The sequence below is a fragment of the Leuciscus leuciscus genome, assembly GCF_965113295.1.
Source record: "Leuciscus leuciscus genome assembly, chromosome: 3".
In the NCBI taxonomy this organism is placed as follows: domain Eukaryota; kingdom Metazoa; phylum Chordata; class Actinopteri; order Cypriniformes; family Leuciscidae; genus Leuciscus; species Leuciscus leuciscus.
In genome coordinates this window covers 48,888,257-48,906,180 of record NC_138727.1, presented here as the reverse complement: position 1 = coordinate 48,906,180, position 17,924 = coordinate 48,888,257, and the positions used below count along the sequence as shown (strand labels likewise).

General features: G+C 36.9%; 1 protein-coding gene across 1 annotated transcript in view; it reads left to right on the top strand.

Annotated features, from left to right (window-relative positions):
- Positions 1–762: 762 nt before the first annotated feature.
- Positions 763–17,924, top strand: part of pkd1a (polycystic kidney disease 1a) — a 101,827-nt gene continuing 84,665 nt past the window's right edge. The window contains exon 1 of the mRNA XM_082164443.1: positions 763–1,328. Coding sequence (XP_082020569.1) covers positions 1,060–1,328 — 269 coding nt within the window. The 5' untranslated portion in view covers positions 763–1,059. The remainder of the gene's footprint in view (positions 1,329–17,924) is intronic.

Below are 17,924 nucleotides of genomic sequence, written 5' to 3'. Positions count from 1 at the left end.
ATTTCACCCAGTATAAAAAAAAGTGTTTCTGAACAGGATTACCTACCCTACCTTTAAGTGCAACACATTCACTTTATTTTGTCAGAATATACCTACAGATATTTTAAATGTTAATGAAGTTAATATTGCTTCATAAAATAATATTGCTTACATCCATGTTTAATTTGAAATATGCCGACACTAGAAAGGAAAAAAAGAAACAACTGAAATATTTCTTATTACATTTATTTTCATGTTACAGTGCAGAACAATGAGAACATCAGCTCAAACAAAAACACTGAATTTAATGCAAAATTCACACATTCATTTAACGCAAACTAATATCTTTATAAAAATAGTATTTCAAATGAATATTGATTGGCCCCAAAGCATATTTGGATGCTTAAAAGTCACAATTAATGTCTGAATGTCACTAATCACAATCAAACACAAAGCATATAGCCTAGTCCATTATGCAAAACATAGGCTATGTCAAAGGAATAATGGAAGTTCGAATATGAATTCATATTTTCTTCAACTTGCTTCTTGCTTTGATGTTTTATCATCCAATGCAGTGACATTTTTATTTGTGCTTTAAGAGTCATTTGTGTAGCCACTGCACATGACAGGGATATACAAATGTGCTGCACTGTAAAATAATAAAAAATACAAAAATTGTCGTGCCATGCTTAAATAAAATCATCGCAAGTCTAAAACACCAAGTTCTGTTAATATATTGGATCGTAATGTGCAATAGTGATTTGTCAGATTTGTCAGCCTCATCCAGTGGAGAGCAGTGGCACTGCAGGATGGGAGAACGAGAGGAAGTTCTTCAGGAACTTCTGGCAGAGCAGAATCCTGAGTTTTTTTCCCCTCCTCGGGAGAAGAAGTGAATCTAGTTCCGTTAACGGAGGAATAGAGGGGGGACGTCATCGAACTTGGGGGAAAACGAGATTTCCGACGCTTTCTTGCTTTCTACGCCGATTCTCTTATGGAAAAACTGGGAAAAGAGTGAACTTTCCTCCCCGCGTCCCGAGGAAAACTTCACCAACAGAAGGGGCGATGAGATGCGAGTGAGCTATGCCTTGTAGAAATGGACAGATTGTGTTTAAGCGAAAACATGGCGTCTGTCTCCCAAAGTTTGGATTATTTTCCAGTCTGCTCTTTGCACTCTGTTGCCTCGAGGCGCGCTCGGGTGTCACGGCAGACGGGGGAGCGTGCAGCCCGTGCCCGGGGAACTGCTCGTGCACGGCGGTGGGACCCCAAAACTTGTGCGTGGTTAATTGTTCCAACATCGGACTGGATCAGGCCCCCGCGGCGTCCGGCCTGCCCACCGAAACACACACTCTGTAAGTGACCGTGGCTCGCTGAAAGCCCCGAGCGGGTTTGCGGGTGTTTGTTGTGATGTGACTGAGGTGACGGGTGGAGAATGTTGGATGATGGCTGGTGTAATACTTCAGACTACCACTGTTTTATCTGTCAATCATAACTCAGGATGTCGGGGATGGGGGAAAAGGATGAATCTGGGAAACTTTTGAAAGGCTGGTTTAAAACACGTGCCAAGCTCATGGAAATGTTGTTTTCACGTTTTTGAAAATACATTTGGAATTCTAAATTCTAAATATCAAGGGGTCTGAGTCTGACCATCTAGTAAAAAATTTGAATCTATATAGGCCTACACCCTTAAAAAAAAGCTTCCATGAAGAACATTTAACATTCATTAAATCTTTCCACAGCACAACATTCTTTAGATTATTAAAATGTTCTTCACACTAAGAAACACATGTTTCTATTAAGAACTGTTCACTGAAAGGTTCTTTGGGGAAACAAAAATGGTTCATTTACGGAATCGCAGCGGAAAAAAAAACTTTAAGAACCTTTATTTTTAATAGTTTATTATTTTATTGATACACAGTAAAGATGAGGGTTATGTGGCATGAAAATCAACTATTTTGTGTTTTTGTCACATGACAACAAAATGGCTTCCTACACTGACTTGTTTTGGCGACCGAAAGTTTTTCAAATGTTAATATTTGAAATCTTTTATATTTTGTATTATTGGGTGTTTTTTAATGGAAATACACTTGTGCTTTTTCAAAATTTAAGACATTTCATGAGACTTCTCTTTCTCTATCTCTCTTGTTTTCTTCGTTATTGTGACTTATCTCCAAGTGAAGTGGTTTCTCAAACCAGAACAAATGTAGAGCGAGACTTTATTTTTTCCTTGGTGAATTGATTGGATGGTTGTGGTTTGCTATTGGTGGATCTCATGTGAGTGACAGGTTTCCCCGCCCTCGCACCAGTAAACGCATCATCATCAGAGATGTCGTTGCAAGGTCACATAAAAAAAAAGAATGAATTCTTATTACTAGTGCTGTCAAATCGATTAATCGCAACTAACAAACATGTTAGTAAATATATATGTTGTTCATGTGTGTACATATATATATATATATATAAGCTACACACACACACACATGTATAATATATACACAAATTTGTATGTTAGATGTGATTAATCGCAATTAATTGATTTGACAGCACTACTCATTATTACTCATTACCCAACTGAACTTATGGTAGCCTATGGTGTGTGATATATCTCAGTTTGTAAAAATTGCCAAAAAGTCATACTTAGTCTTTCTCTAAGTGGATAAAAAGACGTCTCAAGCCAAGGGAAAGGTTGAGATAGCTACACAAGTGTATTCCTCGATTTAACACACACACACACACAGCAGCTGCATCACGCAGGTAGACATGCGGCGCGTCCTTGCGTTGAGAACACTGTGTTCTTTACTCTGGTGTGTGTGGCGCTCGCGTTCCAGCATGTGTTATCCATTCACATAGGCGACAGATGAATGTGCAGAGGGGTCTGATACTTTGAACTCTCTTTTTTAGGGGCATAAAGTTTAAGACGCAAAAATCTTTCATCAGGCAACTGTTGTAAAATTGGCAGTAATAATAGCCTAATATTAATAGGCTACATTTTCAGGGCTCTTCTATACGGAGCTTGATGTTGCATGTTTTTCTCCAGTGAATATGGTGTTTATTTCTGAAAGTCCATTTCTGTATAAACGCAAAGCATAAAGTCTTTGCTCCAAAAAAAGTTGTTGGATTTTCTTCTATTATTGCCCATGAAAAAAGATACAGATCATTGAACACAACTAATAGAAGGGCTAAATATAATGATATTGAAATGATGATATTGAAACAACAAACAAGAATTTGTGCAATTGGACTTTAGTCTAGAAGTCCTATAGTTACTAAGATTTACAGTTTGTGACAACTAGCCCCGGCCTAGTTCATGAAGGAACACACAGATTTAAGGAGCTAAATTTTTTTTTCTGCAGCCTATTAATGTTTTTGGTGAGATATGTTTCTGGTAACATAAAGCAGCTGAAGTTTTAACCGAACACACTGGAGCTTCTCTGTCTAGAGGAAGCGAGGGATGCAGAAAGAAGGATAAAGTTAGAGAGTTTTTATTCGATTATGCCATTCGCATGGCTGTGGAACTGTTTTTTGTTGTGTTTTTTTCCTCACTAAAGCCGTTAGGTACACAAGTACACTTTTCTGCTTGAAAGTTTGCTGTGAAAATGACGCTCGCGCACACACACACACACACACACACTCGCGAGGTACGTTAGCAGAGGATGTTAGAAGGACCACTATCTGGCCGAGAGCCTCGTCTCTCAGGTTCACAGCTGCAAACTCGCTGAAATCTGGATGAGAGTGTGTGCGAACTGAACCTGCCTCGGTCATCTTCTTTCATAGGAAGTTGAGAGATTGCATATTGGAAATCCATTTCAATCACAAGGTGCATCGGGCATCTACACACACTGCAGATGCTAAACTTTTTCTCTTTTGTTTCTCCTCATGCAGTGATTCACTAATTCGCTCATGTTGAACAGGAGTCATCATAGACTCACAGCAGTGATGCAATGTGCTTCATCTGCAGTCAGTTTGACTTTGATTCTTCTCAGTTGCGGTGACTCTATTTGGCTATAATGGGATTTGCTGGTCTGCCGCAGTTTGTCTTTCAAACTTTTTCCTTTTCTTTTAAAAAATATATATTTTACATGTGAAAAGTTTGAAACATTTTGCACAAAGTTATTTAAAGTTAAAGGAATTCGGTTGATCTAAGTTGAATAGACCCCCCCCCCCCCCCTCCCCCCCAAAGTATTAAGAACTGTTTAATAATTGATTAATTAAATCGAGAAAATGTATAATATAATATAGAATAGAATAGAAAGGGGGGGGGGCATTCTTCACCTTTTTGTCTTCACTGATTTGGGTTGTTGGATATTGGTTTTTACTAGTCTGTGCTGGTCTACAGAGGGCTTGATTCGTTTTTAGTGGTCTTTACTGGTTTTTCTCTCAAAGTAAATTTTTTTTTATATATGCAAAGTATTTGATGGTCTTCAGAGGACTTGATTGGTTTGTAGAGGTCTTTATTGGTTTTTGTTGGTCTGCACTGGGTTTTCTTTCAAAGTTATATATTTTATGTGCCTAATATTTTACATGCAAAAAGTTTGAAACATTTTGCACAATTAAACTAAAAGCCCCCCCCCCCCAAATATTAAGAAATATTTTAATAATCAATTAGTTAAATGGAGAAAAAAAAGAAATATTTAAATATATACACACACACACATATATATATATATATATATATATATCTCACTGGTTTGTTGTAGTGGTCTTTCAAACTTATTTCTTTTTTTCGACAACATTTGAAATGTTTTATATGTATGATACTTCACATATAAAATACCTGACACATATACAATTAAAGTTATTTCAAGTTAGCATTTTGTTGAAAGAAGTTACATTTCTATTTCTATTTAATCAGAGAAAATAAATAACATAATATAAAAAACAATATTTTATTAAACAGGAGTTGCATCCTCAGTGTTTTTCAGTGGTCTGTGTTGGTCTTCACTGATCAGTGTTGGTTTGTGTGTCGTCTTTTTACCCGGTTTGTGCTCTTCTGTCTGAGCTTGAAAATGGAGATGTTACTGTGTGGAAATGAGACAGACTGAGGACTGAATTCCTGCTCTCAGAAATGGTTCGATCTCGCCAAGAAATCATGAGTTTCTGTCTGTGTACGTGTGTTTTACAGGCTGGGATAAAACTCACTGACCATATGCAGTGGGAGGTTTATTTTGTTGCCATGACAGTCTCACATCATGACATCACCCGTACACAGAAGCACAGACACCCACGGTAATAAAGACATATTTTACACCAACCATTTGAAAATGGTTTAAACCTTTATTAGCTGAAAATAAGTGAGATCCACATTCACCCATAGTGTTAAACTTTAGGGTGATGCGTAGTGATGGTCGACTTAGAAAACACTCCTAACTAAACCTTTTATTCCACATTTGTCATATTACAGTCACCTTTCTTGCTTCAAGGACGCATGAAAAACACAAATAGACTCCTGTACACACAGAATCAACAGGTTGAAACGCATTAGTTTCCAGGAAGGTTTGTGCCAGACACAGTTAGTTATGTGGTTACTGTGGTTTGTTTATTAGGACACTGATTCATCATTAACTCGCTAATGCTAGTGCGGTTGTTATATTTGGGAATGTTTGTGATCATCTCAGTTTGCTTATTCCTTCTCCTTCTCCTTCACTCCTGCGTTAATCTATCGGTTCATTCCCATGCAAGTAAAAATAGCCGCTCTCATGCATTTCCCTGTGCTCTCGCATCTCTTTCCGCCGGCATTGAGAGCCCGAGGCAGTAAAGCGTCAAACCCTGGCAACAAGCAAGTCCACTCTGCTTGAGTTACTGCACAATGGCCAAATGGGAGAATAATAACACGCTGTGAAGGCTTCGATAACCCCGTGCGTGTGCGTTTTCTGCACATTTATTTACGTCCTTGATTGAATTTATCACTTTCTTTTCCCACTGGTTCAGGACTGGCTTCGCTGAAAGACCCCATGAAATCAAAACTAACTAGACTTTTGTGGCTTGTAGTCCATGTCTGTTAACCCCATTTCAACTGTTATGTTGAGGTCTTTTTTTCTTATTAGACATAGAGTACTAAAATATCAACCATAAATAATGTAGATTAGTGTCATTTATTGGTTAGTCATGTTATAAAACATTTTTGGACGTTCACCTGAGAAAATTTGTAACAGGATTGGCACAAAACATGTTCTTCTGGGTCATTATTATATATTTTTTTATATATTGTAAGATTTATTCAAAGTCACGCTAATACATTTTGGCTAGGGATGCACCGATATGGCTGATACTAATAACCGATTATTCTTTATATCTGAAAGCCGATAACCGATATATTGATATCTAAATCCAAATTTGTATATAATTTTTGAGAGCCTGATTACAAAAACAAAAGTCTCACCATTAAAAATCCATGTACCATCACACAATTATCATGTTCTCATTATAATTTCATGTAGCCGATATGACAGCACATGTTGCACTTAACTATATTTTCCTTTTTAAAGTGATTCCAATCATATTTCAAGCAATTCAAAACCATCATGTTGAACAGTGTTAAGCTGAAGGACATAATCCATTAATTATCGGCTTTAATATATCGGACAAATTTTCTTATCAGGCCGATAACGATAACATACAAATGAACATATATCGGCCGATACCGATACGGTGGCCGATAGATCGTGCATCCCTGATTTTTGCATTAATTCTGTTGATTTCTATTTATCTTTAATTTATTTTTATATCAGTTTTAGCTTGTCATTTCAGTGCTTCAATCTAAACTTAGCTTTTTACGTTGCCAATGAGTCATTTCTTCATCTTGTTTAAGTTTATGTGGAAGTTTTTCATTTTATCTTATTTTATTTCCACTATGGTTTTAGTTAATGATAACAATAGTGTCGAAGAGCAATGATTGTGGACTTCATTGAGCTTTCACATACATGCGTACGTCATTTCCACAGCAGAACATTCACTGACAGCTCACAGCAGATATAAACATCCTTATATGAGCGCTTCACACGCATAAACACACTCCTTCTGTGTATTAATCTGGCTTTCTCAATCTCGCTCTGTCTCCAATCGATGACTTCCTCTCTGCTCCACATCCTTGAGCCTCTATTTCCTGTGTCTGGATCTTTCCCTCTCTTTTCCCTGTTGATGTTTTTCTCTCTCTTCTCCAGACAGCTGGGCTTCTCCTACTGTGAGTATTTAAAGGGGTCGTATAAGAGCAGATAACACGTTATGCAATAGAACCATATAAATAAAATTGGAGCTGAAATATGCTGTGAGGACAGTTTAGAAACATTTCACTTTTGTCCCTGAAGTTTGTGACCCTTTTCCACCTTCAACCAAACAGGGTGTTTTTTTTGTTTTTTGTTACTGTATCTTTAAGACTACTGTATGTAAATGACCCCTGTTGATTGGCTCACATGTATAGTGGAATCGCTGAATAAGTGTTTCTGCAGTTTAGTTTCAGTAAATGGTCTGGATGGACTGGAGACGAGCTTTGTGTTGTGAACACTGAAGATGGTTGATATTTATTTAACTTTTTAATATCAAGTCAGGATGAAAAGTTGCTTTTTCCAGAATGGCAAATCTCATTAACATCACATTTTAGTCAAACTACAGCTCAGAATAATTTTAAATAAAAAAACAGTAACAATAATATTTTTTATTCATAAAATAGAATGTGAAATAAATAAATGACATTTTGCTTCAAGAATTGTTTTTGTTTTTTTTTACAAATTGACATGATTATTATATTTATATTTATGTAATATATTTTATAGAGATTATTAAAAATATATAAAAGATTTATATTGGTAAAGATTTATGTAATTTTTACACTTATTTTATTTTAATGATATAATATAATATAAATATTTTTATATTAGTATAACATATAGTATGATATTATATTTATGTAATGTACTATATACAATATTACTAAAACTACTGTTATTAAATATGGTATGGCACAATTTATTGTTCTGTATAAATATTTGACCATATAAATAATATATTTTTCACATATTACTTACAGTAATGAGATTTTTTCTTTTAAGGTTAATGATCATTTTTATTTTAATGTGTTTAATTGTCATGAAAATGTCACAATGCAACAAAATCTTAATAGTCCTAAAAACAGGCTTCCAGTTGTTAATGCAACATAAAATTCCTTGTTTCTTTCTTTGATTTTGGACTGAAAGATGGCCTGGACGTGTTCTTGACAGGCTTTGTGAGATTCATCCGGTAAGGAGGGAGTTTTGCTAATGTATGGTGTCCCTTTTGGATATAAACAGACGTTTGAGTTGCCTTTGTGGTGGTTGGGCTTCATTGATTCGGAGTCATTTGGCTTTACAAACAGTGAGTCAGCGGCTTATGCAGAAAATGATTCTCTGGCTCAGTGAGTCAATATATCACTCCACAAATGATTCAGTGAGTCAGTGTGCAGCTGGTCTGTGGTCGGTGTGTGTGTGTGTTGTTTTGATAGGTGTTATATTCTTGATGCGATCTCTCTCACTCAATCCTTTGTTACTCTTTTCTTAAAGGACTAGTTCTGTAAACTATATTAGCAATGCCAGAATTTTGAGAATGTGAAAATGTAGATTTCTTCACTGTAATTGGATGATAGCTTCAAACATCTTGAGATCAGATCAGGTTTGATGTTGTTTGTCGTGTCGTATGTATGTGCGCCTGTGGATCCAGCTGGGATCCAGACAGCTCATGCAGCGGCAGAGTTAAAATTAAAAATGGACAGAATGTCCCAGGAAAAGATCTTTTTACTGTGAAGGACTGGCAGTTATTCCAAAACAATGTCTTTATAATCTTAATAACTTAATAACTTACTCTGTCTCCAAGATACTTTTTTTTTTTGTCAGAATATAAGACGGCATCGTACGTTTCCTCTACTGAGAATAAGATGAGTAAAAAAAAAACAATTTAAGATGGTGAGATGAGAGAAATGCCACTTCATTCACTTCTAATTTATTAATTACCAAAAAATATAAACAAGAAACAGACGGGACAATTAGTCTAAGTCAGACTAATCTCTCTAAGCATTAGAGAGGGAGACAATTAATATTCAGCAAAAAAATAATCATTTTGCCGAAATATCTGTTTAAATTTAGATTTTAAATGTCAATTCAAGTATTTTATGAGAGTAGTAACTGTAAAGGAATAACAGCGTGTAATTAAATATAAATGTAAGACATTTCTTACATTTACAGGATAAAGAAATGACCGTAAGAGTGAATGTGAGTTTTCCTAAAGAACATCTCTAATCTGTTAACACTGAGTTTTCTTTATTTTTACCTTAGTTATTTTAATGTAGAGATTTAAACTGTACTTTTTGCTTTATAACTCATAATGGATAGCATAGATATAGATATATTCACTGTAAACCTGAATAAGTTGGCAAAACTAAAAAAAATTGAGGTTCATCAGTTACATAAAATAATGTAAGTTAAGAAATTCAGTAAGTTTAAGTAAGTAGAACTTGCATATTTATGTTTTATTTTTGTACATTTTAATTACTCTTAACTTGAAATATCTGAGTAAGCCAATTCATTCGTTTAACTTAAAATTATCATGTAATCTCAATGTAAAAGTTTTTAGTAGAGGAAACTAGCTTTGGCTAGCTAATTCAACAAATGCCAACTTGCTAATTGGTAATTTGATAGCATTAGCATAGCATAACAATTGCTGAATTAGTACGCCAATAAAGAACATTTATATGTTCTCAAACCAAGCATGCTAACATAACAGAAACTCATTAGCATAGCAAAGCATTAAACACTAAACCTTCCACTTAACATTAATCTTGCACAAAATAATTATATAACACTTAATTTTACCATTTACTCTTCCTTTCGAGTGCCATGGCAAAGCATGCTAGGAAATAGAAATCCCAGCCCAGTTTCAGTTAAATTTAAGTTTGTCTAAATTATTAGAAACAAGTTCATAAAACTCAAAACAATGAGACGATTCAGATGACTTAAAATGTGTCGGTTTTGTGAACTCAAAAGAAAAAGAAAGTGCTAAAAACTCATAAAAGTTCAGTTAATTCGCCCTACTCAAACCAATTAATTATTTTGAGCATTAGGGTTTACAGTGATATGTTTTCATAGCATTCAGTTGGCACGGATGTGGAATTTTTGTTTTGTCAATAAAAAATTAAATTCCGATTAATCGAATAAATAATTGGCCGCCTAATCAATTATCAAAATAACCATTAGTTGCAGCCCTACTTTGAATGCAAAGAGGTTTGCTGTGTGAACGCCACTGTCTATATAGGTACTGTACTAGGCAACACTGCAATTCACTTGGTGTTGGAAGGGAGCTTCTCTCTCCTCCTCCCCTCTTTTCCCGGCAATCGGAAAGTACCCTGATAATCAGTCTCCTGGGACGGGCTTCCAGGAGGATAGGGGCCCGCGCTGCCACACGAGCCCAGAATGAGGTAGCTCTGCCCGGGTCAGGCCGATCCAGAGAGCCCAGCTGAGGAATAAAGCCAGATCGAGCAGCTCACAGTAGGCGATTGTTCACCAAAAGCCCCTGAGATGTTACGGTACCAATCTGGTACTTATCACGACCAAAGGCACACATGTACGGTTGTGCTCGAGTGCATAAACACACTCACTCAGACTCAATATTTACACAAACACACACACATTTTGGCTCTTATTTATATACACACTCACTCAAAAAATAAGACACACACACACACACACACACACACGAGCGCTGGCAAGGATTGTTCAGCCCTGAAATTTCGAACGTAAACAAAACGGAGCACGCCATAAAATTCTTTCCTTTTTCTTCCTTTTTCTTCCCCTCCTCCTCCTCCCCCACCCTTACTTTTTTTTCCCGACACAGCCACAACAGACAGACGGCTGTTGAGTGGGTTAGTGTGTAACTGTGGTTACAGCCAGTTGTGGTTTGGCTGTGGGGATTACAGCTCTCCTCTGCTTCATGATGATGGTGATGGTCAGTGTTGTCATCCTCATCGCCCCAGTCCACGGCCCCAGTCCTTTTATCTTGCACCGCATGTCTGTGTTTACTGTTTCTAGTACAGTTTCATTATGCACAGAATTCATATTTGATGTGTTACGTTTGCCAAAGTGCAATATCCCACAAATGCAATGTGCAAAACTTGACCTTCCATTACTTCCAGTGTGATGCATAAATCAGAAACAGTTTTTCATAATTACGTAACCTCTGTTAGCATAGTTTTTTGAATAGTTGTTGTTATTATTATTATTATTTTGCTCCACGTTTAATCTTAAAGTCCCCCTGATGTCAATAATTGTATCCCTTAAAACTCATCTTTGATCACCAAAATGACATATTTAAAAGTTTTAAAAGAGTTACACTTTTAAAAGTGTAACTCTACACCGTTGCCTCATTTAGTATACACGGTTCTATGAATATGCAAATGACCCCGCCTCCACTCACTCACACCAGCTCAGAGATCCACTCGTTGACGATCACACGTTGATCTGATTGGTTACAAGGTAGTTTGTGACGTCAGAAACACCAGCCATTTCAAACCGTGTTTTTGAGACTGTCTTTGGTTCACTGCAGTTTTAAGGAGAAAATACTCAGCAATGGTGTCGACTTATCAATGTACACATGGTTTGTCTTAAAGCATATTCAAATCACCACATAGACACATAAACAACATTAAAAGCTTGATTTTCACCACAGGGGGACTTTAATCTCTCGCTATTTGGTTTTTTTTTGCAAAAGTTAAGACAGAGTACACAAAATGGATTCATTGTAGCAGACTTCGGTTTATTGCTGCATGCCTTTTTCATATACTACTTTTTTCTAGTAGTTTGTGTACTATAGATACAGGCACAGTTTGCTAGTATTCTTTCCGAACATGTATATTTTTTAGTATACAGAATGTATACTGTTAACAGTATGTAAATTTATTTCATTATGAATGGAATACCTATCTAATCTACTGCATTTGCCAAACTGCAGTATACCATGCAGAGCACACTGTCTAAGAAACTATATCCCACAATGCAATGCCTCAACTTGATCTTCCATTGCCGGTGTGATGACTGAATCAGAAAGAACGTGAGATCCTACAATGTAATTTTTTTTTGCATTTTAAATCTTTCTCTTGACTGGTTTTTAAATCTGCTTGGAATGACAAAATGCAAGACTTATATGCAAAATTGAATATAATATGTAGCCTGGAAATCCAGACCTAAATCTGAAAGATTAATGGTCTGGCATCGACTAATGAAAATCGGCCAGCTCGAGGGGCGGCACAAAGCATGCATTTGAAAATCTCACAGCACGCAATTGGATAACTCTACGACCAATCACAACAAACCCCATACGCTTAGCTACCAGCGGAGCTAACTGGTAGATTATACTCTTGCCGTATCCGGTCGGCAAAACAGCAAAAACGCCCTTCTTGCAAAAGAACGATTCGAGCGCCGTCTTCTGTTCCTGTTTTAGATAAAAAGCCAAGTCTAACTTGTTCATTGTAGCGGCCAAAGCCATTTCAAACAACTGGTATTTATCCATAGCCATCTTGCAATGTTTACTAATGACTTCGACGTCACAGCGCTGTCGTCATCTCGCCTCTGGCCCGCCTATATCAGATAAACCGATGTGATTGGTGTAGCTCGGATACAAGGGCATATTTAATGAGCATCATTACTCGACGCCAGAGTAAACTCGCTGAGCAAATTCAACTTGTGCTCTCGCAAGAACTCTGGATTTCCAGGGTATATAATATGCAGCATACTGCAGTTTTATTGTTGCATATTATGTGCCGTTTTATGTTTGTTTTGTTTTTTAAATAGTATGCAGTCAGTAACGGTATACAATAGATACGGGCACAGAATTTTTCACAACTGCATACTATCATATTGCTCTTACTATTTCGGCTGTATTTACTGTGCACAGTATGCCATTTTTTGCACGCCAACCATGAAGTTTGTTATGATTTTACAGATTTTTTGTTTTGTTTTTTAGACTTTCAGATAAACTTGTCACTTGGTAGGTAATGTGATCCCTATGTAGCATTCTACGATTTGAAAAGTTGATAATTTTTTACTAATTGTATACTGTACATACTGCGCTCCATGCATGTCTTCTATTCTGAACGTAACTTGTGTAAATGTCTATAGTCAACAAACAATGTTTGCAGTGTGGACGGAGTGCTACAGGGAGAACTTTAGGGAAAACTAAAGTCTTACATGAATATGGCCAGCTGTGGAATGGCAGTTTTGCCATTTTTCTTTCTGTCTGTTTCACTCTCTCTCTCTTCTAGTAGAAGTGGCACCAGACGGCCCTTCGGCCCTTATAAGGTGAAATCAGCGCGCCTGGTAGAGTAAAACAGAACCATATGTCGCACACTGACTCCCTCGCGCAGCTCCGCCGAGGGGCCCGGGCTCTGGCACGGAGCTGCACACAGGAGCCTAACTTCTGCTTATATAAACCAAAGAGGTCAGATTTATATGGTCATGTTCATGCCGCACACTGGTGCTTTATGTTACAGAGGAGGAGGTAACTAGAGCTGTGTTCTCAAAGAAACATGTGTGTCCTTGCATCTTCATGCGCTACAGTTCTGATAGCTTTATTTTGGCTCTATAATGAATAGCTCATGTTGTTGTGAATATGGATAACAATACCCCATTTCCACCCTCTTGCTGGCCGTGAATCAGGATGGATTCTGGTCTCATGCATGAGCGTCTTCTATATGACATCATTAGAATTCTATTTTTAGAAGCATGATGTCATAGTTGGATCTTCCAGTGACTAATGGGATTGTGGACACACTGGAACTCTTTGAAACGGGAAGGAATGTTTGATTTGAAGTTTAGAGGTGACGATAACATCTTGTGTTTTAGTTTATGATTTATTTAAATATTATGTAAATATTGGGTATTTTGCCTTCACTGTAAAAAGGGATCAGTTGACTTAACCTAAAAAAAGTGAGGAAACCCATTGCCTTAAAATTATTAAGTAAATAAACTTTGTGTAATTGAAAATATTAAGTTATGTGAACTTGACAGCTCCACAAAACTTAATTTTTATCAATTACGCATGAAGTTATAATATTTAGCCTTTTTCTTAAGTTAATTTAATTTAATTTTTCTTAAATTTTTTTTAAGTTAATTCAACTCATCACTTTTTTACAGTGTAAAGCAAATCAAGTCTATTAAGTTTTTTTTTGTTTTGTGACATTTAATGTAAAGACAAATAATTTCTCAAATTAATAATAATTAATAATTATTTTCAATAAATATATTTTTTTACGCATTTGTACTATTTACAAGAAAAACAAGCATTAAACAACACTCACTAAAAATATTTTTAAAATAGCATATACATTAATTAAAATTAAACAAAACATTTCGTTTAGATTAACTATTCTTTTAATTATAATGAAAATGTCAATAGAAATTATTTTATATAAAAAAAAAATTGCATTAATTTGAACCCTTATTAATAAATCCTTAAATCAGATGAATAATATATTTTTTTTGTATAATATATCTTCTTTCTCTTTTGATTTTTAGATAAAATGTGACCTGAACATGTACTTTGAACCAAAAACCTTAAAAGTGATTAACATAGCATTCATATAGTGCTGTAAAGAATACCATGGTATATTTCCAAACAAACATGGAAGTGCCCTGATACGTTTTGGTGTCGTTTTGGTTACTTGAGCGTTTCTTTCAGCTGTAGTTATGAAGTAAGTGTGTTGTCAGCGTTCCCGCCTCTCCGTCCAGCAGAAAAACAGCACAACCACAATCCGTTCTTGCCTGTTGAAGTGAATCTGGACGTTAAATCAATCCTTTCAAATGCTGCATGGAAAATGTGACCCACACGTGAGAGCTACTTCATATTGGAGCGGCCGTCCTACCGTTCACTTTTCCAGCAATCAGGCACTCGGAAACACTGAAGCCTGTGTGGAAATCATCCGCTTCTGCAGTCAATAAACCGTATAAATAATTGAAGGAACAACATACAAATAAAGAGAGAAATCTCCAAAGCAGAGATTTAAAGATTAATCCTGCACAACTGCAAACCCTGGATTAGTGTTCTCATTTCCATATTTATGAGATTAATACACAACCTTTTTAACTGCTTGTTTTTCCAGCATGTTAAAGGGGTCTTGCTATGGATTTTTTTTGTTTTTATATATATATATATATGTTCCTTGAGGTTCACTTATAACAGGGATGGGCAACTTCGGTCCTGGAGGGCCACTGTCCTACAGAGTTTAGCTTCAACCCTAATCAAACAAACCTGAACAAGCTAATCAAGGTCCTCAGGATTACTAGAAACTTACAGGCAGGTGATTTTTTCAGGGTTGGAGCTAAACTCTGCAGAGCTTTGGCCCTCCAGGACCGAAGTTGCCCATCCCTGACTTATAATGTTTAAAAAAGTTTTTTGCACCCTCTGTCTGAAATGATCAGTTTTTAAGGGGCTTGACAGTAAACGACCACAGTTATGATTGGCTAATGTCATTGCGTCGGAAACGGTATCAATGCCCACTTGCTATTGCTTGTGAACATTATCCATATAAAACCGTCATTTACAGACAAAGCATTATGAAATCATTTACTTATAGTTTGTGATGCAGGTGCTGTCAGATCCAATACAGAACAGTACAAAAGAAAATGCTCCGAACAAACATATAATCCTCTGGTGCGATCCGGGAAACCATTAAATAAACCATTAATCAAAGCAAACGCTCTTTCACTCGTCCATTTGTCCTGTTGTCGACAGACTCAAGTGTGTGGAGTGTCAGAAACTGAACACACATCTGTCTACTGTATCCAGTGTAGACAGCGTCAGTCATTATAATGTGTTCTTATAGCTTTTGACGCAACACTCAAAATGATAGATATTGATATTGTGGGACCTGAGATGCACACAGGCAAATACATTTGCATATGACTGCCTTCAGAGAAAGACATTGACGAATAGTTTTACACAATCGCATCATAGGCCCCGCCCACTGGCGTTCAGTCACTTAACAGCTTTTATTACGAGGTTTTGAAGGTTTTTTTGTCCTACTTTGTCGTACGTGAGGTCAGAGGTCACCCTTCCGCCGGAACTCGACTCTCTCGTGAATGCGTGTATGGCCAGAAACCAGTGATTATAGTTTATTAGGTTTTAGATTGGGATATTTTTCCTACAAAAACCCATCGCTTTGCTTCAGAAGGCCTTTATTAACCCACTGGAGACGAATGGATTACTTTTATGATGGATGGATGCACTTTTTTGAGTTTCCAAAAAATCTTAAACACCATTATAAAGCTGTGAAGAGCCAGGATATTATTTAAAGTCCCCCTGTGATGAAAATCAAGCTTTTAATGTTTTTTATATGTCTATGTGTTGTTTTTAATATGCTTTAAAGGTGAACTAAGTAACTTTTTTTACCTTAACTGAACAGCTTCGGAGTCATTGGAATGGTTATATTACTTATTTCGGGTTGAATGGTGGTCGTTTCGCACCCCCCTGGTGCCCGTGAGCGGAAAATACGCACTTGCAACTTTGAGCCGGCGGGCCGCCGGCCGCTGCGTCAGGAAGTCTCGCGTGATATCAGGTCTCGCGATGTAAACAATTGCTTTACGGCCAAAAGAAATCTGCTAAAATGCGGTCATTATTGCGCTCCCTCACGTTGTCCGAACCCGAATGAAGAAGACGTTTTAAAGAACGTCCCATCTGCTTTGATGTCGTTGATCTATAGCCTCTGGTGTCTGAGAATCACCAACGAGTTTTTACGACAGTGTTGTCAAATATCTATTCCGAAGCTGTGGGGGGAGCTCTAGAGAGAAACCTGCGAGCAAAAAGCGAGAATACAGCGAAGAAGTCCCGAAGCTACTGAGTGCTGCTTTAAGACAAACTATTCATAAGTCGACACCATTGCTGAGTATTTTCTCCTTAAAACTGCAGTGAACCAAAGACAGTCTCAAAAACACTTGTTTGAAATGGCTGGTGTTTCTGACGTCACAAACTACCTTGTAACCAATCAGATCGACGTGTGATCGTCAACGATTGGATCTCTGAGCTGGAGTGAGTGAGTGGAGGCGGGGTACTCATTTGCATATTCATAGAACCGTGTATAATAAATGAGGCAAGGGTGTAGAGTTGCATTCAACCTATTTTAAGACAGCTATTTTTTTTTAAATGTGTAATTTTGGTGATCAAGGATGAGTTTTAAGGGATACATTTATTGACTACAGGGGGATTTTAATATAACTGTCTGTGTTTGGCTGGAAGAAGATAGTCATATAGACCTAGGATAGCTAAAGCTGAGTAAATTATGGGATCATTTTCATTATAATTAACCCTTTAAGGCAGAAGTTTTAACTCAACTGTTACCTGGCCGTCATCTCGTGACTGAAGGTATTTCTTTCCATTCCAGTTGCTTTAATAAACTTTCCGAGACCCTTACACAACGCTATATCTGATTCTGATGAAAATACACTCAGAAGAGCACAGCGCAACACTTTCATTCAGTATGCACTGATAACGTTCAGATTTGTTACCACAGTTGCACACACACACACACACACACACACGTCGTGTTGCATAACGTGATGATGCGTAAGATCTCCTCCTGTTAGTGAGCAACTAAGGAGGATCTGACACAATAACGACTTTAGCAGAGACTTTTCAACAGCGTTGATGGTCAGTTGAGGAAAACGCCTCCTGCTCTCTTACACAGTCTGTCTGAATGGACAGATGTTTCCTTCTGGGAACAGTTCATACACACACACACACACACTCCGTTGTGCCCGTGTCTGCTAACACAGGTTACGTTATTGGTTTTATTGATTGGTGTGTTAATCAGGAAGACTGATGATGATGATTGGTCCATTATTCTGATTGCTTGTACTTTGCATCATGGGTGATGAAACATGAACTAACTTATAAACTACTCTTTAAAATGAATTCAGATAGAAAACAGTTTTACAGTTTAA